Source organism: Aulostomus chinensis, chromosome 9 (assembly GCF_037954235.1).
Source record: "Aulostomus chinensis isolate RoL2024-O1b breed Wild chromosome 9, RoL_Achi_v1.0, whole genome shotgun sequence".
In the NCBI taxonomy this organism is placed as follows: domain Eukaryota; kingdom Metazoa; phylum Chordata; class Actinopteri; order Syngnathiformes; family Aulostomidae; genus Aulostomus; species Aulostomus chinensis.
In genome coordinates, this window is record NC_141328.1 from 17,380,639 (window position 1) to 17,404,792 (window position 24,154).

The following is a 24,154-nucleotide window of genomic DNA, read 5'->3' on the forward strand; positions in this document are numbered from 1 at the left end:
ACCTCTACTCGAAGTAGCTTTCACTATGAGTTCCAAGTTTGTGCAGTAATTGACGCCAAAGAGTTACTACATATTACTTTATTATTTTTATCCAGCTCCTCCAATCAGCAGTTAATAGGTGTACATCTATATATTCAGACATCTCCAGCTGATTCTTAAAACATCATTATGTGATAAAAATGTACATCATTTAAAGCATCGATATGAAAATACTGACAATCTTCATTACAAATCTATACCATAGGATTTATCTGGCAAGCAAAAATCATTGCTCAATCATGTATTCAAAGGAAAACAAAATCTGACTCAAAGCTAAAAATGTAGCATGTTTTGAGGTTCTGTTTATACAAGAGTTTCTCTCCCACAAAAAAAAATTCACAGTATGGGGGGTTAATAGTGTCATGTACCGCACAAATTCTCTTGCTGCGTTAGTCTGAATAACAAGGTCACCGTTTGAAATTATTTCTAATGGGCAATAACAACTACACTGAGATTTAGGACAAAAAATGTATATCATCAATAAACAAAAGCACATCAGTTATAAAAAAAATAATAAAAATTGTACAAAGAAAGAAAATAGCATGATTAGAGAATAAATAACGCAATGTCATTGTGGTTACGGTCCCCTTGTCCTGTGGTGCAGTTAAAGAAAAATAAATTAAACATTGATTTCTAAAAGCCGTCCATTTAGTTTACCGTTCATTACTGGGTTTAATGCCAGGAAAAGGAAGAAGACAGAATCCCACCAGTACCTGCTGTACCAAAAAAAGGCCAAAGACATTTTTGAATACAAAAGTGGATGCACCTATACTATAAGAATATTTCCAGTCGTACAAAGTCACATTGGATAATCAAACATGAGGAACAAATTAACATTAGAATAATAAAAATCTGTGTGAATATACTGTGTCACTACAAGTGCACTCCAGACGCCATCGAAATGTGTGTGATGTCACAAGATGTGTCAGCACTTTGCGCATTTTCAGAAAAAAAAAATCAATAACAGAAATAATAGACGGTCCGCTTTCACATCAAGAAGGCATTTAGCAGCATGTAAATATAATAGATACCTTCAAGATATGGTAGGAATCTGCTCTTTTCACTGGGAGGCAATGATGGTATCAGCCAGTATTGTGGAATAGAAATACGCACTGTAAAAAATGTTTTGCACGGTCCGTTTTCATATGGGTTTAGTAGCCTGGTGAGACCACCTGCATCTTGCCAGCTTAAGAGTTGTGCCTCCTACGCGAAACAGCTGAGAAAAATGACCGCATCAATCAGCACTGTGATGTAACCGCTCCTCTACCTCCAACAATAACGAAGCATCTGATCGGTTCTTGTAGTTGAGGGCGGCTCCAGGGGCAGAACACGACTCAGTAATAGCATTTTAACAGGAACAGGATGCAGTAGGGGAGTTTCTCTGCAGAAAAGACTTTCTCGGTTCTTCCAGCTAGGTTAGCCATCTGATGGCATCACGTTTGACAGGCTGAAGAAGCTTGTCTGTCAAGGCAAGTTCTCCACCCTTTCATAGTGGTTCTAGATAGGAGGGGATCCAGACGTAGCTGCGGAGTTCTACTGGTGAGCTTGCGAGATGCAGATGGTAAAGTCTAGAGGTGTTGAAATTGTCAAATTAATGAAAGTTTTTTTTCTCCCTAATAAAGTTTTTGGTTGAGAGGAAGTTCATTTTATGCTTACAAGTACTGCTTATGATTATTTTCCAAGGGAAGCAGCTATTTCAGTGGACATCCTACAGAAAAATCAGAACAAAGACATTTTGTACACAAGAAATCTGCCTCACCCTCATTAAACTTGAAAGGTGAAACAGTTTGGGCCCTGCGTACCTGCTGCATGTGTGTTTGCTTCTCTGACTCAGGGTTCATCAGCTCTGTAATCATTTACTTCTCTCATCTCATCTCACCTTTTCTAAACAGTTATGGTCCAGCCCAATGAAGTCAGCATTACTCATCTATTCTGAGAGGCAGTTTCATGATACAGTCTCTTGTTGTGACTGAATTTCAAGAGAAAAGAAGAAGAATGTGGTGCAGAAATACTGGAGAGAGCACTTTTCATACGTTTGAATGTCTTTGGACACATCCAAGTGCACTCTGACTCGAAATAAAATTCACATATACAGTATTGATCAATAAGAAAATATGGTTTGGGAGGAAAAACAAAACAATGTCACCACCGTCAAATTATTTCATTCATATACATGTAGCGGGGGGAATAGCCCTTGTCATGAAAATAGCAGAGGAAGTGCAATACCCATGAAGAATGAAGGGAAAAATTATTTTAACTTTAGATCCGTGACTAGAAACTTCCCATGCGTCTGATGGAAACCAGTCATCGTCAAGTGTCGGATACAAGTGAAAAATAAAATATTCAAAGATATAAAACACTGGCCTAATGATAAAGGGATTATCAAAAGACAAGCTGCTCCCAGGAATTATTAAAATCATGATTTACTCTGTTAAGAACAGCAATTAAAAGCTTCAAAGCTGACACCCAGACTTGATTCAAGGGAAGTATTTCTAGAAAAACTACAGGATTATTGCAGAGCTCAGCCCTTGGTCAAATACTACGCTATTGCAGGGACAGCAAGTGTTATTCATGCTGTGGCCACTAGGGGGAGGCAAGGTGCAGGATGACGGGGATTGTCATTAAGAGCTGAAGCTGGGAAGGGAGGGGCAATCATTTGTTCACAGGATTTGAACCTTCATCTGTATCTGGAATAAATTCAAGTACTTCTGGTGGTTTGGAAATGTCGTACTTGGGTACCTGAAAGATTTTTTAAACTGATGTTTCTCTCTATGGCACGCCACACATGCAGGGTTCCAGGGTACAGCGCTCTACATGTAAATGTTAGGTCATACAAACATTTGGATAAGCTGTGTGTTGACATTTCATATGTACACAAATCATTGTGCTTCTCAGGTGCAGTCATTTTGTTGATGTTCTGTGTGCGTCATCGCTGGTCCATGACTCTCCAGTGTTTGTATGAGTTCTTCGATGTGTGTATATTTCTGGTTTCCAGTGTTTAACGTGTCAGTGTCTAGTCTACAGAGTTATAACTGTCCCATCCTCCTCCAAACTCCGCCTCTCCATTGCTCGGTCTGGTGACGGCGTCGCTGAAGTAGTCTTGGCGTTACTTAATGATCCGCTGCTGGCGCTGGCGGGCAGGGTCCCGTTGGCGTTGGTGGAGAGAGTGGACGCGGTGGCAACTCTGAGGTTAAGATGTGGCTCATAGCGGGGTAGTGAGGGCAAGCTGTAGTTGGACGGTGTGCGCCTGATGGGCTCGGCTTCACCTCCTGCCTCGATCACCAGGTCCTCGTCATCTTCATCGCTGTCAAGCTCGCCAACAGGGAAGTTCTGGATGATGTGTGATGGCATGGAGGAGGCAGCACCAACACCACCTGGTGATGAGTAGCCGTAGTAGCTGGCGCCACTGTCTGATGAGCGACCTGAGCTCCCAGACGCTGCACCTCCTCCTCCCCCACTGCGAACAACGTTGTTCCGCTGGTTAGCAGGCTTCACGGTGATGATGAGGTTGTGGCTGTTGGCGATCATCATGTCCGTCACTTGGTCCAGAGATTTCCCAGCTACCTCGATACCATTCACCTCCAGCACCTCATCATTTACTGCCAGCAGGCCAGTGCTCTCCGCCAGCCCGCCGGGTACCATCCGAGAGATGAAGATGCCGGGGACCTTCTCCAAACCCTGCGGCGTGACCCGTACACTAGAGCCATCCCGAATGTAGAAGCCTAAAGGTTTTTCCTGGCCATGCTTGTACAGGCGAACACGTCGATGGGTCTCGGGAAGGATATCTACATCGATGATGGAAGAGACAGGACGGAAATCCCGCGGGAGACTAATGATAACTGGTGGTTTTTTCCTGTTGATGTCAGGCCGCAGAAGAACTGCCGAAAGCACTGTGTTTTTCTTCCTGGTCAGCGAATCGGTACCAAATGTTGTGTAATCAGCTTCCTCTGCAGAATAAAAGATAGTGGAAACAAAGACAGGGCAGCATGGGATGGGGAAGAGGCGAGAGAAAAAGAGGAAGGAGTGTCAGCAGGAAGGGGAAGAGAGAAGTAAGCCGCGTTATTAATTTTACATTAACATCATTCTGGGCTCATTACACATCAGGCCATTATTCAGGCAGACATTCTGTTGCATCATGTACTTTCAGGAGGAGGAACAATGCTTCTCAGTGGAGGAACTATCAGCCTGGGGCAGCCCTGCAGGCTGTTTGTGCTCAATTGATACAGAGCTGATTCGCCACCACTCCCCTCGGGTCACACTGAAACATCAGCCCGGGGCTCACTCACACTCCTTGTCCTGCTGCAGCACTCTCAGGCTGCCATTAGAGGCTTATCACACACATCTTTGTATAAATGCTGACATCCGTATAATATACAATGATATGATTTTTCCTCTAACAGACCATAATGCATTAGTTGATGCTTCGGATAATTCAGGCACGGCCTTATCAGAGTTTGCCCAGCAGAGTGCACTTAAACACAGCAATGTTGCTGCAGCCATGAGAATCATCTTTCTCTTTCTGAAACTGGAACTGCTGTCATTTATTCATTTCCAAAAATAAGTCAGCCTCCATCACTACACTCATCCTTCTTTGTACACTACAGATTTCCTAAACAACAATATTTCTATTGATGAGCTCCAAAGACAGAGGTGCTGTGGATTAGACAGGATGTATTGCATCTCAACCTCAGTAAGAACTGCTGACAGGACAGGAAACAGATACATGAAAAAAGGTTGTGTGCGTGTGTGTGTGTGTGTGTGTGTGTGTGTGTGTGTGTGTGTGTGTGTGTGTGTGTAGGGGGGACAGGAGTATTTGCAAAAATTAAGCGAGGAAGGGCATTTTTTTTCTGAACAAGCAGCATGTTGCTTAGTCTGCTTGCTGACACACACACACACACACACACACACACACACACACACACACACACACACACACACACACACACACAGCCTATACTGATAAATTTTCTCTCTAATAGATTTAACTAGAAACCAGCATGGTTCAGTCACGAATTAGGAGGTAGAGTGGCTGTCCAGTAATCAGAGGGTTCCCTGAACCCTTAAATGCACCGGATGAGCAGCCTCTACCATCAGTGTGTGTGTGTGTGTGTGTGTGTGTGTGTGTGTGTGTGTGTGAGTGCAATACACCTGTAAAGGCATAAAGGTAGATGAGCACTGTAAACTGATTCCATTTGTCATTCATTGCCAACAACATAAAGCGGTGTTACCAAGGTAGAGGGTTCAGTTGTAGGCGGCCCTAAGTGATTCATCAGCTCAACCCTATATTAAAAAAATATCTGAACATATTTAAGCCCTAAACTTTTCGATTGGTTAGGCAAAACACAAATTAGCCAATATACTGTTATGCACCACCTTCCTTGCCTGTGTTCAGTAACCCTTCCTGCTCTGGTCATGGAGGCTTGTTGGCCCTAAAGGGGCTATCAGACACTATGACATCACTGTACGACAAGACAAACTTATAGTAATGTCGCCAGGGCAGTTTGTTGCTATGTGCTATAGCTCGATGAGTTCCACAGTGAGTACAGCCGAAGTCATGTTGTGTCCTGCAGACCCTTCATGGAGTGGCACCAGTTTACCTCCACTGAGCTCCTAGTGTCAACAGGGTCCATGACACACTGGCTTTTGTGTGGTATATTTTGATGAGAATGTGTTCTTCACCCTGTCAAGCTAAAGCTAGTACCTGAACCTGAACCTAGGACGGCTGTAGTGAGTACTAGACGAGGGGGGGCAGGTCAAAGGGTGACTGACAGAACAGGACCTTGGCTCTCTGTTTATTAACTAGCAACATACCAGCAGCTAAACATTAACAGTTGTGTAACTTCCTTTACATTTCTGCCAGCATCCAGCAATTCAGGTTTCATCTATTTTTGTGGATGCTTTTAACAACTTTCTTTTAAATGTTCTCAACTTCACATTACTCACTTTAGTTTTTGGCTATTCTTAGATAAAAGTGAGGAATAAATAAAGCACTGGCAAATTTAGACTAAATACTTCTCTTTGTATCTGTTGTGTGTGTGTGTGTGTGTGTGTGTGTGTGTGTGTGTGTGTGTGTGTGTGTGTGTGTGTGTGTGTGTGTAATCTGGGAAACTATCCACTCAGGTGACTGGTAAAGATTCTAGCTCTCAGGTTCTGACAGGTACACACCCCACCACCCCCCTCTCCATCCCTAGAACCACAACAAAGGATCGATTGTACAAAGAAAGAGCGTCAGTCTCGCATTTCAGTTCCCATGGGGCACAAGTCCAGTGTGTACACACTTACAATATCTTTGCCAGCCCTGACCTTGCAGGCCAAACCTACCTCAGCTTCAGAAGATGCTGTGAGGTGAAAATGCAAAACACACTAGATCATCAATCCTGTTATTTTCCTTTTTAAGCACCCCCCCCCACATGCTTCCTATTTGCTATGCAGATCAACACCATCACCAAAAAAAAAAAAAAAATTAATTAAAAAAATAAATAAATAAAAGTACAGGTACACGTTCCAAAGCACTTGCCCACATCTCCCTCCCTCATCTACATGAGGTTTGTTCTTACAGTGCGGTCATGCATGGGAAGAGGAGATGCTCCACATCTCATTTCACTCTTACTCGACTTAGTTCTTTTCATGTGAACCATCGCTCCATCTCCTGCATATGAAAGGCCAGACCTTACAATAGAGTTATAGTTGGGGAAAGCGAATGGGACGCTCCCTCAGGGCCTCTCACTGGCACACACTCAGTGAAGAGTGCTGGTGGGGAACTTTGTAAGCATGCTCCTTCCCGGCCACAGCACCCGTCTGGCAACACCATATGTAAGCATCTGAGAGAACACACGAGTAGATATTCATTTAAACACACACACGTGTGTGATGTGTTTATCTATAGGTAGAGATGATGCATGGCCTGTAATGAACAATACAATAGAGAAACCCAACACCTACATTATACCTAATTAGAGCAAAGAAGGAAGCTCTCAGTCTAATTAGCTATAAGAGCCGCTGGGCAAGTCACAATGCTAATGGTTCCTCATTTGTACTTCCATGTTTTTATTCAAATAAGGGCTCCAGAACAGCAGCTGAGGTCAAAATGTCCAGTCAGAAATCAACGTGGGGCATCTTGTACATATGGCATCACAACATAGATAGTACACATATAATTTTACAACATTAAAAATATTCTGGAATTCATTGATATGTGTTATTCTGCTGTTTTATTAACATATAAAAAAATGTGTTGTCCATATATTTTGTCCAAGTAGGACCAGGAATTATATCACACAACTGAACCTTAAAAGCACACGTGGAAATACTTAAACATGATCAGTGTTTTACAGTTAAAGCCTCAGAGTGATAATCACAACTGGAGAGAGAGAGTCTTCTGGATCAGGAGAGTCCTAAAAACCTAGTAGTAAGTTAGCATTGTTGAACGTCAGGTTCCCTTGTCTAAAAGTCCACAGGGTTTCAATTCAATGCTTGAAATAAGTTCAGTGGTTCACACTAGCTTAAAATATTTTACGCTTTTTTTATATAGGAAAAATATGTCCGTAAACACCACAGTTGTGAAAAGGTTATGTCTTTAACACAGCAATTGCTAATAAGTGGCCAAACAAGACAACAAATGTTATCAATTGAAGCTAGTTGTGGGGAAGTCATGTGTCCACAGTGTAGTTCATGCTATCATAGAGATAGCATTTTTCTTCTACACTTCAAAAATCATGAAAGTGGTGATTCTGAAGATTATGATTACAAACAATGGGTTCAAGTCACATATGCTTTCATCACGGACTTTAGTTCCAGCAAAGACTGAAGAAATTTATGAGCTTTTGGTTGAGAAAACCCATGGCAAGGCTAACTTCCCCTGGCCTATAAAAATCAATCATCCCTGCAGCACTCCATGCATAATGCCAACCTGATCCACTAAGAGACAGTCGAACACCATACCACTATGACTGTGGAGATAATATTTAAGAAAAGAAAGAGCTCTGGTGTTAGTTCAGGAGATATCCTAATACATAGGGCTAAAGAGAGTTGGCACTTTTCTAGTATAGTATTGTGACTGTCATGCACTTATTTTTTCAGTCTGAGAAATAAGCCTGAATGTTATGATGATGTCAACATGGTTTACAACAGCTTGAGTTTGGAGAATAAAAATGATGTGGTATTTAAAACGTACAGGTCAAACAAACAAAAAATGTTATTGATTGAATTATGGGAAATGTAGGATCCACTTTATATACAGATTGACCCATATTCGACTAAACCTGAGCTCATCCCTCTGGTTTTTCTGTTCTCTCTCCTGTGAGTTTATCCAAGCTGCAAACCACACCTACAGTGAATAGAATCAGTGTTGGTAGCCATCAGGCATAGTTCATCAAAGCCTGTATTAAAACATAATCCCTAGCGCTACACTTGCCACAGCTTTGCACAGGTGGCTCTTCCAGCTGTGCCGTCGCTGCTTGGATTTCCCACACTTTGAATGGAGTCAGCGAGGAGTGACAGAAGGGAAGCAACGGAGGAGAAAATAACAACCCACAACCACACACTGTCACATGTGAGGACACACGCAGTGGTTCTTGGTCATGACATGCACATACACACAGGTTGAACAACTAATGCATCCACATCATGACATTGACAACTATGCCTCAGGAGAGGAAACCACTTGTCCAAACTGCTTTGGTATAACACATCATCCCCCTCAGTGCTCTATTCTTCACTCTCTCTGGATGCTCTTGAGTCAAGCTTTCAAAAGAGACCCTTTTGAAGTGTTATTTCACCAAAAAAGTGTATTTTACCTTTCAAATATTCACAAATGGGTGTCTTAAGCACATAAAAATGCCCCACCCACATTTCTTTCTTTGTTACTCCAGAAAGCAGAAAAAGACAGCCACATATGTTTAGCTTGAAGCTAACTGTAAGCAAAACAGCAAAGCTTTCCAAACTCTCAAGTGCAACGTCCTGTATAATCCGCATCCTCTTCATCCAGCATATACTCAGTAATCCAGAGTTTGAGTTAAAAGTAAACTAGCATTTCGAACAGCTGGCTGTTGTTAACAATCAGTTACCTTTAGTTTAATGCTAAATACTTGTGGCTGGCTGTTTCTGCTTTCTGGAGTCATGAAGAAGGGATGCAGGAGAAAAAACTTCTTTATTGGGCTCAATACACCTTTTCGATAAGTATTTGTTAAATTACACTGAAGGTGAAGTATCGCATTAATGGCTCACAATAAATGAAAAATTTCAGTCCACGCCACAACTGACACCATCTCATTTCCAAATACTTTTTACACAGATTGCAAATTAGTTTGTAATTCTCAGAGAACCCAAACAAAGTGAACCTGTACAGGTGCATTGTTCTGGCACCACTCATGCATGTACCTGCTCCAGCATTCATTAACAGAGTATTACTCACAATGGTACTCCACAACATCAAGCTCTTCAGTAACCACAACATTGCTTGTGACACATTTTTTAAATTACGATGATAAAGGATGACACAGCTACAGCATGTTTTTCCCCTGACAACAACAATGACATCAAAACTCCATCACTTCCTGGTACTTGTTGTCCTTGGCATTTAGTCAGGGAAATCTGATACTGATACAGTACAGGGAGGAGCCACTGAGACTCATAAACACTACTGTTAATAATACTACTGCCTCTTTATTGGCAGATATTTTTTGCAGCTGCCTAAAAATACGAGTTGATAAATCCAAAAGTAGAAAAATGTTTCATTGGAAGACTGTAGCTGCTACTTGAAATGTATAACACTGACTAATGGAGCATTATTAACAGGTTTAAATGTTACCCTTAGGACATAATCTAGTAATGTTTTTATACATCAGTTTTATACAAATAGTATTACGATGCATTTTCACTTGTTTAGAGCTATTATCCACTAAAGTTCCAAACACATCTCGTGAGGGCTCAGAGTAAAAAAAAACACAAAGACAAGAAGTTGGAAGATTACGGTGTTCTGGAAACAGTCAGGTTTTTGATGACAAGCCTGAACATTCACCGCACAGCCGGTGCCACAGTGTTCCTGACACAGAACGATACGAGGAGGGGGGTGTGTGTGTGTGTGTGTGTGTGTGTGTGTGTGTGTGTGTGTGTGTGTGTATCTCAGCTTGGGTGGATCTCAGCTTGTGTGGAGAGGAGAAAAACTGGGGTGGTGCACAACTCATGATGTGAAACAGGCAGAGAAGACAGGAATATAGCAAATACAGAGAGAGGAGAGAATGCAAGGGAAGAAATGAAAAGAGGAGGAGGTGATAAATTCTGAAAGGAGTAAATTCCCGTAGGGTTACTATTCCTGGTGTGGTGAGCATACCTCCCTGGCACAGCCCAGATAAAAGCACCTTAATGCCACTGATAAGAGTCAGAAAGAAATGGAAGGAGGGAGAGCGCTGAGCAGAAAGGACATGAAAACAGAAACAGCTTAGTGATATGAGGTGTTTGGAAATGGAACATGCTGTGGAAGCTTGAGGCAAAGTCTGAACCTGTAGTGGAGCCGGCAATTTGAGGAATGTCTTATTAAATCTATAATTCAAAAGATCTCTGTCATGATTATTAAGCTGCTTCCTTCCAGGCCTCCAAATATAATCTCACTCATGAATTCTCTATCACACTCAGCATCCGTCCTGCTGCTCCATCCTGACAGGAGCCACTGATCAAATAATACATGACTCGGATCTACACTGGAGATGAGGCTAGCTTTAATGTCACAGAATACAGTGTGTGTGCGTGTGCGTGTGTGTGTGCGTGCGTGTTGTCACTGCATTATGAAGAGATGGAATCAATCTGTTTTTGCTGACAAAGTCACCTCCCTGTTATGTGCAATGCCTCCTTTGCTTACCCTCAGAATGAAGAAGCCAGGGTCTGGGGGTGGAGTGACAACACTACCTCACCAGGACCAGAAGCCTGAGAACAGACTAGACTTTGGGGTGGATGGTGGAGTAAAAGGGTGGAAGGGCTGGCGGACCCAGATCTAGCCTTGCCAGCATTTGAGGAGAGGCTTAGGGAACTGGGGAGGAATGAATAATGGGACTCTGGAAGACAACCCAGCCTGCAGTTGGATGCGAACAGTGAGGCAAACTTCACATGATCAAGGTGACATTTAAGTCCACTGCACCATAGCTCAAGGCAGTGAAAGAAAGATTTTATACAAACCTGTGAAGGCACTGAGGACCACTCTGCAGCATGATTATTTTCTTTGTATTCATCACTGATGGCAGGGACAGCACATGTAAAATTACTGACAACTGAACGTCATTTACCTGCTGGTAATGTTCATGCTGTGTCACTTCTGGCAAGAACATGTGAGAAAAATGGAGAAGCCTTTGCTGTTAGTGGTATGAGCTATGAGCTGTGCTTCCGCAGTAACAAGTTGAGGACTACTACTAAGTCAGCAGTGTTAAAGGCTAGGGAAATACTCAGACAGAGCCTTGCTGAGTGCATCAATAAGCTTAGATTCCATCAAGACATGTTTTAAGATCTAATCACCTCCATCTGCATGGTCTTAAATCATGTTCCCAACAAAAGGCAGACACAAAAAGATTTTTGCACAGATATGTTTCCTCCACTTCAAACATAGGATTTACTGAGTCAAGTTCTGAAAGAGGCGGCCATTGAAGCTATGAACGTACAATATAATGAATGACCAGAATACTCTTGAAGCTGATCGTCATCAGGCATATCTGCATTTCACAGAATTTGATGATATTCCTGAATGCGAAGACGATGGATACATGCTAAATGAGTTGAGCATGCTCACTGGACACTGAGGCTGGAAGAGCTGGCGACTTCCTGTTAGCCCTAACGTGAAAGTGGAGAAAAAAAATGAACTTTTATTCTGATCATGATACATTTCACAGGGCTTGCTTGACACCCATTACAGTCACAACAGTGTCGGGCCGTGTCGGCATGTTTGTAATATCTGTCACTGCCAGAAAATGGAGACACATACTGCATTATGGCTTTAAATAAGAAAATTAAAATGATTTTTAAAATTACCCAAAATATAAACAGACAACACTGACTTATTTAGTCTACAGCCAAAGTATTTCTCTCATTTCAAAAGTATATAGTCATGTTTTGCTTGGAATAACAACATATGTCTTAAAGTTGAAGACTCCTTCTCCCTTATTTGTTCTTTGTTTTAAAAACACACACACACACACACACACACACACACACACACACACACACACACACCCTTGTACTTATATCCTTGTGAGAACTTTCATTGATGTAATACATTCCCTAGCCCCTCACCCTAAACCATCTCAACTGATTGCCTGACCATAACCTTGACCCTAAACCTCACCAGAACCTGATTCTAACCTCGACCCTAAAACCAAGTCTTGACCTTCAAACGGACCTTTGAAGATGTGAGGGCCAGCTAAAATGTCCTCACTTTCCAAAAATGTCCTCACTCTGTTGGTTAAATACGTATTCTAGACCTCAATATGTAGCAAGTACAAGAACACACACAAACACACACACATTTCTTTATTAGTTAATATCTAAATATTCATCTAAAACCAGAGTGAAAAAAATCCAGAACGAAAGAGCACCTGAACATTGTTCATCTTAAATGTTTTGATGCTTTCGTCTTTAACAACATTTTGGATGAGTGAGCAGAAACTTTTCCCCCTTCAGCAGAAATGCATACTTCATTCTGCACAAACAACCTGCAGTAACAACAAACATAACACATTCCAAGTGGCAGGGACTTTTTACTGGGACTTTAGTTCAAAAACTTTTGTTGCTTCTTTCCATCACAAAAATTCACAAGACATATTTAAATTTAATTATTAACAATTTACTGTGAAGCTGTAAGCTTTTTTACAGTTTAGCATAGTAGTATATGTTGGTGTGTTTAGGTAAATTGTACTACACTGTCAACCCCAATGAGAAAACCCTTCAATTGGCTTGATGCTATTTTACATTTAGTTATAAACCACTTAACTGTTTACATTCTGCTTGAAAATGTCAAATGAATAGACCTGGTGTTTCTGCATTAATAATTAACAGCCTCAAAAAACATAAAGATTAATACTGCAGAGAGGATAAGGAGTACAAACAGTAACTGTTGTGAAGCAACAGCATTAGGGAGCTGCATGTCAGAGCCTGATGACTCTGGTGCACGCTGCGTAGCTACTCGCTGGGGTAAATATGCCTGGACGGTGTGCTGAGACTCATCCACGGATAAACAGATCAGTTATCATGCTTCATCATCTCTCAATGGCACGCAGCCTGGCGAACAGAGAGAATGATCTTTTGAATTACAAAATCAGTTAAAAAAAAAGAAAAAGGCACATCCATCTGCTGGCAAGTCAAGATGAGAAGTTACAATATCACACAGCTGGAAACTTGAATTGACTGGTGATCCAATCATCCAGTACTGGTGATTTACATTTGTTTGAACATCTACTGAACATGCGTGTGTGTTTATTAGCCCCTGAAGTCAGTCGGGAGTGGAGACATCGCACACGTAGTGAAAGATTGCCCACGATGATGCAAACTTGTAGTCGGTCATGTCTCTCGGCCACAACATGGCAGGAATGTATGACTCCATAACTGTCTAATCCGAATGAGTGACCATTTTAACACAAAAAATAAATATCTTGTAGTCCAACCCTGGCGTTAGTCACATTACTGGAATGTGTTGAAGATGTGTGCGTGTAATTGCAATGTGTAAACCTCGTGGAGTTTTGCTATATGCATGCCAACCTGCTTCCAGCAAGTGTTTAAAAACTCAGCTACAAGATCGATTTTTCTCTGCTTTACGGCATAAAACCCTCAGAATCCACCACAGGCACAACATCCCAGAAAGGTCATATTCTGATCACACCATTTTCTGGAAAATGACAGAGCATGTAGATGGGAGTGTCTTCAGTTGATAGTCAGATTTTGCTCTGTGGCATGAGATATTCGCATCAAAATCGTCAGCATTCAGTGTCTTATTTGGAATGAGGTGAAGGTCAACAGACTCATCAGTGCCATTAATATAACTACAGCAAGTGTCACATATCCTCCTGACACACAGCTTCCTGCTCCATTATCTTCCTTGTTTTTCAGCTGCTACGTTATGGGCTGTATGAGTCAACAAAGCACTTTCTTTTGATTAGCCTGCTGCCTCACTCTCTCTCTCTCTCTCGCCTCACCCTCTCTGTCTCTCACTTCTCCCTGTGCCTGCATTGCACCTCAGTCATTCTCATCCAGTCAGGGTTTTATTTCTGTTGTAGCCCCCCTCCAAGCATCCATCCATCCATCCTTCCAACTCAACTTCAAGCTGAGCCCCCCCCCACCCCCCACCCCCACCACCACCACTACCACCTCCCTTCTAGCTAAGCCTAAGAAGTCCTCCCCCCATCACCCTGCAGCCAGACCCGCCAGCTTACAAAGGGGTAAATGGTTTCATTTGCCAGACTGTGCGCTCTCTTTTAGTTTAAACGTTCTCTAGCTCTGTGCTTTCACTCTCTCACCCGAGTGTTCGACCTCTCTTTCTCTCTTCATTAGTGTCCCTGGTTGGTGGAGCCAGGCTCTGTAGCGGAGGGTCCAGTCTGGCCTGCTGTCCTGTCTAATCTAGCCAGCAGACGTGATCAGAGGCTGGCTACATTCCACCCAAAATCCCCCCCTCCCTTCTTCCTCCATCTTTCTTTCACTCTCGTCATTTCTCTCTCTCTCTCTCTCTCTCTCTCTCTCCCACCGTCCCCAGCTTGGGCCTCACTCTGCATTCCTCCCTCACTAATACTATTCCCACTATCCTCCTCTCCCTCTTGTCGCATTCCTATCACACTTCCACTACTCCCTCTGCTTTCCCCACATCTCTAATTACATGCCTTACCTAAACAATGCCTCATACATTACTCCCCTCTTTATTTCTGTTTATTCTGTCTCCCTTTCATCCTTCCATCGCTCTTATTAAGATGATGTTCCTCCTCCACACATTCCTCCTCTGGTGCTATGAGCCCACCATTCCTTCTCAGCATCCCAGGGCAAATATAACCCCATGGAAATGTTGAGAATCAAAGCAGGTGTGGTTGATTTCACGTATTCACACGGATCTAGCTCCCGAATGTCTCTCCTGAACATCTCTGGGGAAAAATGGCATTCATTTCACCTGTTGATACTTTGTCTCCCTCGCTTCATATTCTTTCATCTCAAGCCCACCTGATAAAGCTCCCACTTTGCTGTCGGTTGTAGAGCTCTATAACTTTTATATGCTTCATTTCTGTCAACTGAATCTTTTTCTCCTTCTGCTCTCTAATTCTCTCATCCCATCCATCGCTTTCACTCTAAACACCTGCTGCAGTTAACCTGCTCTACTGCTTGTTTTGCAGGGTGGGAAGACTTTGTCATGTACTTTCATATTGTACTTGTCCTTTTCTCGGGCTGGATGACTCATGCATTGGTTACTAATTCCTTAAGCAGTCCCAGCAGGGATAAGCAAATACAAGCATTCTTGCCCCTCTCTTCATATCTTTCCCTCCACCTTCGTGTGGAGGGCTTAGGAACTGCTAGGGACTAAAAAAACTATGGGAGCAACATCACATCACGTCACAAATCCACACCCCAATAGAGAATCTAAAGCCGCAATCACCTCATGGATGACTACCTGGAAACTGCCTGTGTGCATGTATAAAAACACACACCCACACACACAAGGTTACAGCCGCTGTACAACAGCTTTTTATTACATTATTGTATGAAAATAGACTATTATCTTATCAATAGCCATGTAAATTTGTCTATGATACCAAATTCCACTGAATTCCACATAAAAGAATATTTTGTTTCTGTCATATCTTTCAGGACATGATATGTTGTGAAATTCTACGATACCTTTGTTTTCACAGGTTCAGGGAAACTGATAATAGCATGCTGCAGGGATGACCTATTTTTTGTGAGCCAACAAAGAAATTAGCATCTCCACTGGTTCCCTCAACCAAAACCAGATTTAAAATCTGCGGTGATGAGAAGCACATTCTTTGTTCTGTAAGATCATCACAAATGAACACCACTTATGATTTTTGACACGTAAAGGAAATCATTAACAGGTACAAAGCTATGCACTACAATCAGCTTCACACATTCCTCATTATGGCATTTAATGTCCACAACAACCTCTAAAACTTTGTTTACTTTCTTGTCATCAAATGCTGTTATTAAGGCTTCAAAAATCATGAAATGTGGTATTTACTGACATATTTTAGGCTGTAGAACAAAATGTGACCATGTCTGATGCTCCTGTGAAACAGAGACCTTATTGCAGGCATGTGCCGAAAACCGTGTTACAAACTTTGAGATGAGGGGACCAGACATTCAACAATGCGAACTTTCTTCAGGGTTTCAGGACTCATTCCTGCACCACTCTGGTATAATAAACAGTGTAATATTGTGCAGCATTTTCGGAGACTGTCATGGTGCCATGAAAATCTTGCATTGTTTTAACCCTACACACACAACTCAAAGACAATATCAGATATGTCTAAATGACAAATGAAGAAGGACAAATAGTTTGTGTATGTTAATGTAGCGCTTTTGACAACATGCTTAGCAGCCCTTTTAATCCACCTATAAATGATGGGCTTCTCTTCAGTGCTGCCATGACAACACGTAAACAGTGGACACCTCACTGGTAGCTCAACAGTCATCCATGCATTGTTTAGGATAGGGGGGCTGGGTGTAGCAGAGGATAGCCAGTGCTGAGGTGTATTTCTGTGTCTTACAGAAATTTTTGAAATAACACATTCTGCTTGTCCCTATCTGACAGACAGACATGCCCACAGAGTTACGTCAACTCTTTTTCCTCTCTTAATGGTGGACAACACCAGAGTGCCAAACAACAACAATGTAAGCATTATTTAACAACCAGACACCAGCAGCACAGCAGCAGGCACAGCCTAGCATCCACCCCTCCATCCATCTGCACAGATGTGAATGAACAAAACCCACAACCAGGATCAAAGTCGCCTAAATTTAGCCCTCCAGTCAAATAAAAAAAACACTTCCAAAAATACCATCATGACTCTCTGCTCCAAGAATAGATGCTCTTTCTTTTAACACAACACACACAAATCACTGTCTGTTGGAAACCTGAGTACAATCAATGGAACTGAAGACTGAGTGTTTGTTGGTTATCTGAAGATTTCACTGCCCTGTCTCATTCAGGCCTGGAGAGAACAAACACAGCCTCTCTTATCTGAGCTCCTGCTCTCTTAGGCAAGGAAGACCACTCACATCACATCTAACCACTGTACTCACTGTCCTTCTCATACATTTACATGATCGCTCAGTTACCAGCTCCTTGTAACAACTGGAAACTGGACTGACGCACTGTGCAGCACCAACTGGATGAAGTCCAGGGTGGGGTGACAGAGGTGTGATCCTCTAGCTTCTCCTCCTATGCTGTTGCTGCTGCTACTGCTGGTAACAAGAAAGGAGCTAAGTTGCCTTAAATGCCTGTTGTAGGGTCACATCTCTGCACACTGCCATTACAGCAAGGTCATGAATAGATTGTAATCATTATTAAAATTACTTCTCTTGTCATGGTTTGTCACTTTGACAGGATGTGAAATACTTTCCACATGAGGAGTTACAGCAATTTCCTTCTTTACCGCAGCCTCATGACTCCGAGTGTCAACTGTCTTTTCTGTTGTGGATTATGTCTGTTGAGAGCAATGAAAGTGTATTTCCATTGTTTTAGCAATTGATGGATGAATCATTTAGTCTATAAAATGTCAAAATTCAAATTGCCTGTATTCTATTCACCCGTCCAAAATCCAAACTATGACCAAATTAGCAGCAAATCATTACATGTTAGAGGCTTGTACCAGTAAATGCTTGAAATAAATTATTTTCCACTCCATTAACTAATTGATTAGTTGTAGCAATTTTAAGTCCGTCACACTAATATCAGGAGTCACAGCATTCTTTTATGCTTGTATCAGTTCCATACATTAAGCATCTTTCTTTTGAACCAGAGACTCAAGTATTTGGATCAAGTTGTTCGAACTTTGAAAAAACATCAGATTTTGTAGAAAGAGCTAGCATTTCAATGTGTCTGAAACATATTCAACCACTGGATAAGTAAATGTAAGTGTCTTTTAATTTTAGGAGTTGGTACACATGTAAGTCAAAAGAACTTTCATGTGATTTAAATAAAAACATGCTTATAAAGATTATATTGCATCACTAGCAATAATCCCTCCGACTGTACATGATACATACCAGTGTTTTAGACAAACACTTCCAAGGTTTCAGTATTAAAAAGATTCTGACTGAGTAGTCCCTCCGCTTGATCTCTGTCCTTCAGCCCAAACACAAGAATAGCCATCACTTTAGATTAGAACTGCTGTCTGCACATATCAAATAAATGGTGTATAAGCTGCAAGTTTGCTGCATCATCACACCACAGAGCCTTTAAAGCTTGAACTAACTGCTCCCGGTGCTTAGAAATAAGGTAGAAGGGTGTAGATTGGGGGGGGGGGGGGGGGGCTGCATAAGTGTGTGTGTGTGTGTGTGTGTGTGTGTGTGTGTGTGTGCATTGTCTGTGTTGTTGCACTCTTGCTTGTGTGGCTGGTGTTTAGTTGGTCTTCATGGTTGTTTGTGTGTGTGTGTGCATTGTCTGTGTTGTTGCACTCTTGCTTGTGTGGCTGGTGTTTAGTTGGTCTTCATGGTTGTTTGCGTGCGTGTGTGGGAGCAGCAGTGAGCCCAGCGTGGGGCTAGTGTCTGGAGCGTGTAATTGAAACACGGTCCCATGCAGCGCAGCACAGTGACCCCACTAATCTCCTCTTGACAAAGTGGCTTAGCTTCTATAGGGTCATATGGCACAGCGACACAGCTTAAACACAACAGAAACTACCACAGCCAGGAGACCCCAGGTCCTCCCCACATTCAACAGGTCAGACGAAGCTAATCATTAGTTAGGACTCACATAATAATCCTGTAATTACTATTATTTTGTATATACAGCCTGGTCTAATCCATAAACATGGATGACAAGTAAAAATAAAATTAACTACAGCAACCAAAACTACCAATTCCCGGAGATGAAATATTTGCCTGTGATGACATAGAATAGCAAAGGCAGTAAAAACTTTTTTATAAAACCATTTCTTTATGCTGTCTCTTTGGCCATGTTACAACTCTATAGCCAGGAAAGCATTCTGGTGCCATTAGCATTAGTAGGTTTCAAAGGTCCAACTGATGAGGTTTGACATGGCTGTTATACTCAGGCTATTTATGTATATTGCTCTTTACTGCTCTGCTGCTGTTTTGTTTTGTCTAGCACTTGCAGTGGGATTATCATTGTAACTATAAACTGCATCTCAGCAAGGTCTCTGACCTTTGGTTATGTAGGTCCGAAATGGGACACAAAGGACACAGCTAGAAAACACAAGTGTGTTGATGGTTTGCGTGCCATGATTGTTTTTCATGTGCATAAAACAAAGAGAAGGTAAAGTGATACTGTAACCTTTCATGACAAGGTTTAACACAATATCGTTTGATCTTGAAAAAAACATTATTAACCATTTCCAATCCGAGCAAAGAAAGACATTTTTGTATTTCTGCAGAAAATAGAACCTGAAATAAAATAGGACTGTGTCCTTACCTTTCCGCTGTAGGAACAGCCGTAGAAGGGGGCTGGCAGTAGAGATGGCCTTGTAGTAGTTGTCATCATTGTTGATGGGCAGCAGGTCGCCATGCACGTCAGCATAGCCAACCAACAACTCCACATTTGGGATGCGATGGACATGTTGTAGGAGGCCATAGAATTCATCAAAGCGGCCTGGCTTCGACCGATCCAAAGAGAACCGACGAAACTCTGCACCAAACTGGGATGGGTCAGACAGACGTACACGTGAGCACGATCACATACACAAATAAACACGAGAGTGCAATGACCAGGGAAACTGACTAATCTAAGAGACAATAAACTGAGATGCAGTAAAGAGCTGAGGCATGTGCAAAACAAGGCTCGGTGTTGGCAAGGACCTCACAATATAATATGTATCAAGATGTACGGCAAAACGATATATAATGTTATACTCTCCATAATATACTAGAAATGTCAATAATGCAGCTGAAAATACAACTTGTGTAGCATCTGGGTGGTCTAATAAGGAGTACATAAAATCATTTAGATAAAGCTTTCCATTCCAATAATATTTGCAGTTGCACGCTGTTACTGAACACAATAAATTTGGCAGCATTAACATCATGATGAAAAATAAGTGCATAAAGTTCTCTTCTTCTAGCTGCTGTCACAACATAATCTGACACATAGATACTGGCTATATTACAGATGATAATACACCATGTAAAACCATCTGAAATATCGCTGTTGTTGTAAAATTATCTTAACTATAGATGTTAGTATAAGATCCGAAATAAACTGTTGTAACATCGTCTGAAATATTGATGTTGTAGTAACATCTGAAATGTAGCTTTTAGTTCCATAGCATCAACTGTCATAAAGCATCATAACAACACTTGAAATAAAGATGTTGAGGTAACATCCTCTAAAATGTGGCTGCTGCCGCAATATCATCATCAAAGCTGCTGCGGTAACGTCATCTGAAATATAACTGCTATTACGTTTAGCTGTCGTAACATCTGAAATATCGATGTGGCAGTGACATCTGACATGTAGCTGCTACTACTGTAACATCATCTGAAATATAGATGTTGCTGTAACATCATCTAAAATACAGCTCCTGTATCATCATCTGAAACGTAGCTGCTGTAGAATTTAGCTGCCGTAACATCTGACATATAGCAGCTCCAACATTTAGCTGCCGTAATATCTGAAATATAGGCATCATAACATCATCAGAAGCTGCCATAACAAACTTGGGTCACAAAACATTTTGTCACAATATATCGTAATACTAGGAGCTGGAATATCAATATAGTATGGAAAAAAATTACAATACATAGTTGTATCGATTGCATTGCACAGCCTTGTGTGCAAAACATCAAAGGAACATCTCTTCAAAGCATCTGAGATTGGAACTGTGACTAATTCACCGTTATGCTAGCCTAGATGATTTCCAAACCCCCTTCAGGCTGTGTTTAAGAGTCTATCATCTATGTGGACAAGCTGGCACACCACATGCGATGAATTATTCATATAGACTTTGGGATGCATGGGTATTTTAGCTTTTCTGCATTTGTGGCTTCAGTTTATTCACAACTGAACTGCGCAATCTAATCAAGCCGCCTGGCAGAATGTTTGGCATGCCGTTGTAGTGTCTTTAAACTCATGCATTCCCTGAACACACATAGCTGGCTTTTGAGTAACATAATAATGACCGTGGTCTGACTGGATCAATGGCAGCAAAGGCCTACTCTGAAGGCAAATGTGTGGCTGAGACTGAGCACAATGTCCTCTTGGTGGTGTTGATGAGGAGCACCAAGTGTTGTGGTTACTGTTACCCAGCACTTACAAAAGATGATGGACTACACACTGCCAGCATGGACAAATGCTACCTTACACACTGGTGAAAGGAAAGGCAGGCTCATATTAATTACAGGCTGGGCAACAATAACAGGCTCCAAATCTGTCTCTGAAATACAAGTAGAGTGGAACACTTAATTTAATTTTGGTTGAAATCCCAATAGTGCAATATCCAAATTGCAGGAGATGCATTTTTTTTCAATTAAAATGCAAATGACAAAGGAATTGATCATTCCTATGAATACAGTGCACAATTAAATGACAATAGCAATAGGGACTACAGTAATTTTCAAAACACAGGAAGGTGCAATATTTTTTAAAGCCAAGTTGTGCATCAAAATACCAATTTAAATTAATATTGTGGTGCTGCAATGACGTCTTGCCTACACATCATTCTCTCTTGTAAGAAAACGTACATTTCCCCAAAAATATAACACTAACACCACTTTAATTGATTTTTCAATTGTAATATAATAAAATTCCCTGAAATTTTGAATGCAGCAGCTGTTATATCAATCAAAAATAAGAGCAACAACGTATTTATTTATTGTTCAGCCCTTACTCAAAGACAAAACATATTAAATGACCCCACTATTTATATAGAGAGGTGAACAAATATTACTTGTGACTGTTTACTTGAAATATAACAACACCAAGGCAAACTTATATTTATATGAACACATCTTTAAAACACATAGATAATTTTGAGCAGCGAGACGCCTCAGAGGCCCCGTCCTGTCATCCGGCCACAGGCGACCAGGAGTGGGGCAGTACGCCGCGGGATGAGCCACCGGCCTGTCGCAGGCCCTGTGACACCTGTGCACCCAGGAAACGACACGACCAGCAGCTACAGCGAATTAATATGTCCAACTTGGCTAATTGGACATCCAAACACCTTCTAACTTATGTAAACGTCCGATAGCTACGCCGACACCTAAACTTGACTCAAACTTTTAAGTCAATATTTGGTGACCGAAAGACCGCGACAGGTGCGACGTCAGCTGACACCTCCACCTTCAAACTCTCTAGCTAGCAGCCAACTTCCCATCAAGCTAATAACAACAACCCACGGTCAAGCTAGTCACAGTAGCGCCCAGTTAAGCTCCAGGTTATGTTTGTGTACACTAGCTGATGTTAGCGACATCGTAACTTGCTACCAAGCCACTTAGCAGGCTAAATTAGCCTAACCGGTCATCACGGGGTGTGGTAAGAGGGCACATAAAGCAAGTAAACGGACATAAAGTTCCAATATGCACCTTGCTCTTCACCTCCACGGCACTCAGAGAACGGTTGCTCGGCACTCGGTGGTTTTTGTTCATGTTTCACTAGCAGCGGGACCGCCGCCAAAGCACTCACACACTCGCCCTGCTGCTGCCGCCGCCGCCGCTCTCGAACCAAAACCAGTATGTATCCACTAATTAGTTTCCCAGTAAAAAAAACAAAACAGGCCGCTTTCTCTCCGTCCAGTTGTCTGTGTTGTCCGTCCAGGAACAGCTGTCAGCCTGTCCAGCTCAGTCTGTAAACTTGCTTGCTGTCATACTTGCCGCAGTCGGTGTGTCTACCGCTCTCGACCGTTGTACCGGGACTGTAGAAGCGACTATCGAGTCTCTCCTCTGCGCCTCCAGAGCTCAGACACGGAACTTCAAAACAAAAGCCTCAGTCACTGTCGCCGCCTTCAAAACAAGAGCCTGACAATTTTTGGCAGAGACACTGGGCCTAAGTTGGCCCCAAATAAAACCAAAACCCTGGAACCCTCAAATATGATGTTCAGATATTATATCAAGGGAAATCCTGATTTTAGAAGGTTTTTGTCTTGACTGATAAAAAATTATCAGTCACTAAAGCACTGGTTACCATGTAGTATCCTGTAGTTCTCCTCAGGACAGTCATTCTCAAAGTCAGGGCCCCCTGGTGGGCAGTCAAAGTACTGTTGGTCCATTGGATTATATTTATAATATATACATTGTAAAAATCCATCCATCCATCCATTTTCTTCCGCTTATCCTGTTAAGGGTCTCGGGGGGGGGGGGGGGCTGGAGCTTATCCCAGCAGCATTCGGGAGAGAGGCGGGGTTCACCCTGGACAGATCACCAGTCCATTGCAGGGTCGACACATCTTGATGTCCTTGGACTGAACCCACACAGGCACAGGGAGAACATGCAAACTCCACACAGAAGAAAGATCCCGTGCCCGAGCCGGGACTCGAACCACAACCTTGGGAGGCCGCAGTGCTAACCACTGCACCACTGTGCCGCCCCATTTTGAAAATCAAATTTCCTATTTTGTTAGTACTTTGGAATATCATACATTATAGTAAAGTATATTTATATAGGATTGAATATTTGGAAATGTAATGTATATGTATTTATAATTCAGTGTCAAAGATTTCTTCCTGTAGCTTCACCAATTGGATTGATGATAATGTTAATAAATTTGGCAACTCTAATACATCAGTTCAGCTTCAGAACTTTAACATAAAAGGCATTTAAGCTGAATTCTTCAGCATGTTTTTAGAAAATTATTAGACTCTTATTTGAAGTTTCGTGTCATAAGCTGCAACATGTTCTTTTCATAAAGACAAAAATGAGAATCAGTTACAAGTGCCTGTCTTACTGCAATAATCCCACTCATTTGTAATATGATAGG

The 24,154-nt window shown here is 41.9% G+C and overlaps 1 protein-coding gene across 1 annotated transcript; it reads right to left on the bottom strand.

Moving 5' to 3' along the window:
* Nucleotides 1–63: 63 nt before the first annotated feature.
* Nucleotides 64–23,111, bottom strand: pard6b (par-6 partitioning defective 6 homolog beta (C. elegans)). Its single transcript, XM_086214017.1, has 3 exons — nt 22,765–23,111; nt 19,661–19,883; nt 64–3,986 (listed from the first exon to the last, which is right to left on the bottom strand). The coding sequence occupies exons 1-3, from the start codon at nt 22,825–22,827 to the stop codon at nt 3,058–3,060; spliced, it is 1,215 nt and encodes a 404-aa protein (XP_086070143.1). The 5' UTR covers nt 22,828–23,111; the 3' UTR covers nt 64–3,057.
* Between the last annotated feature and the right edge of the window lie 1,043 nt (nt 23,112–24,154).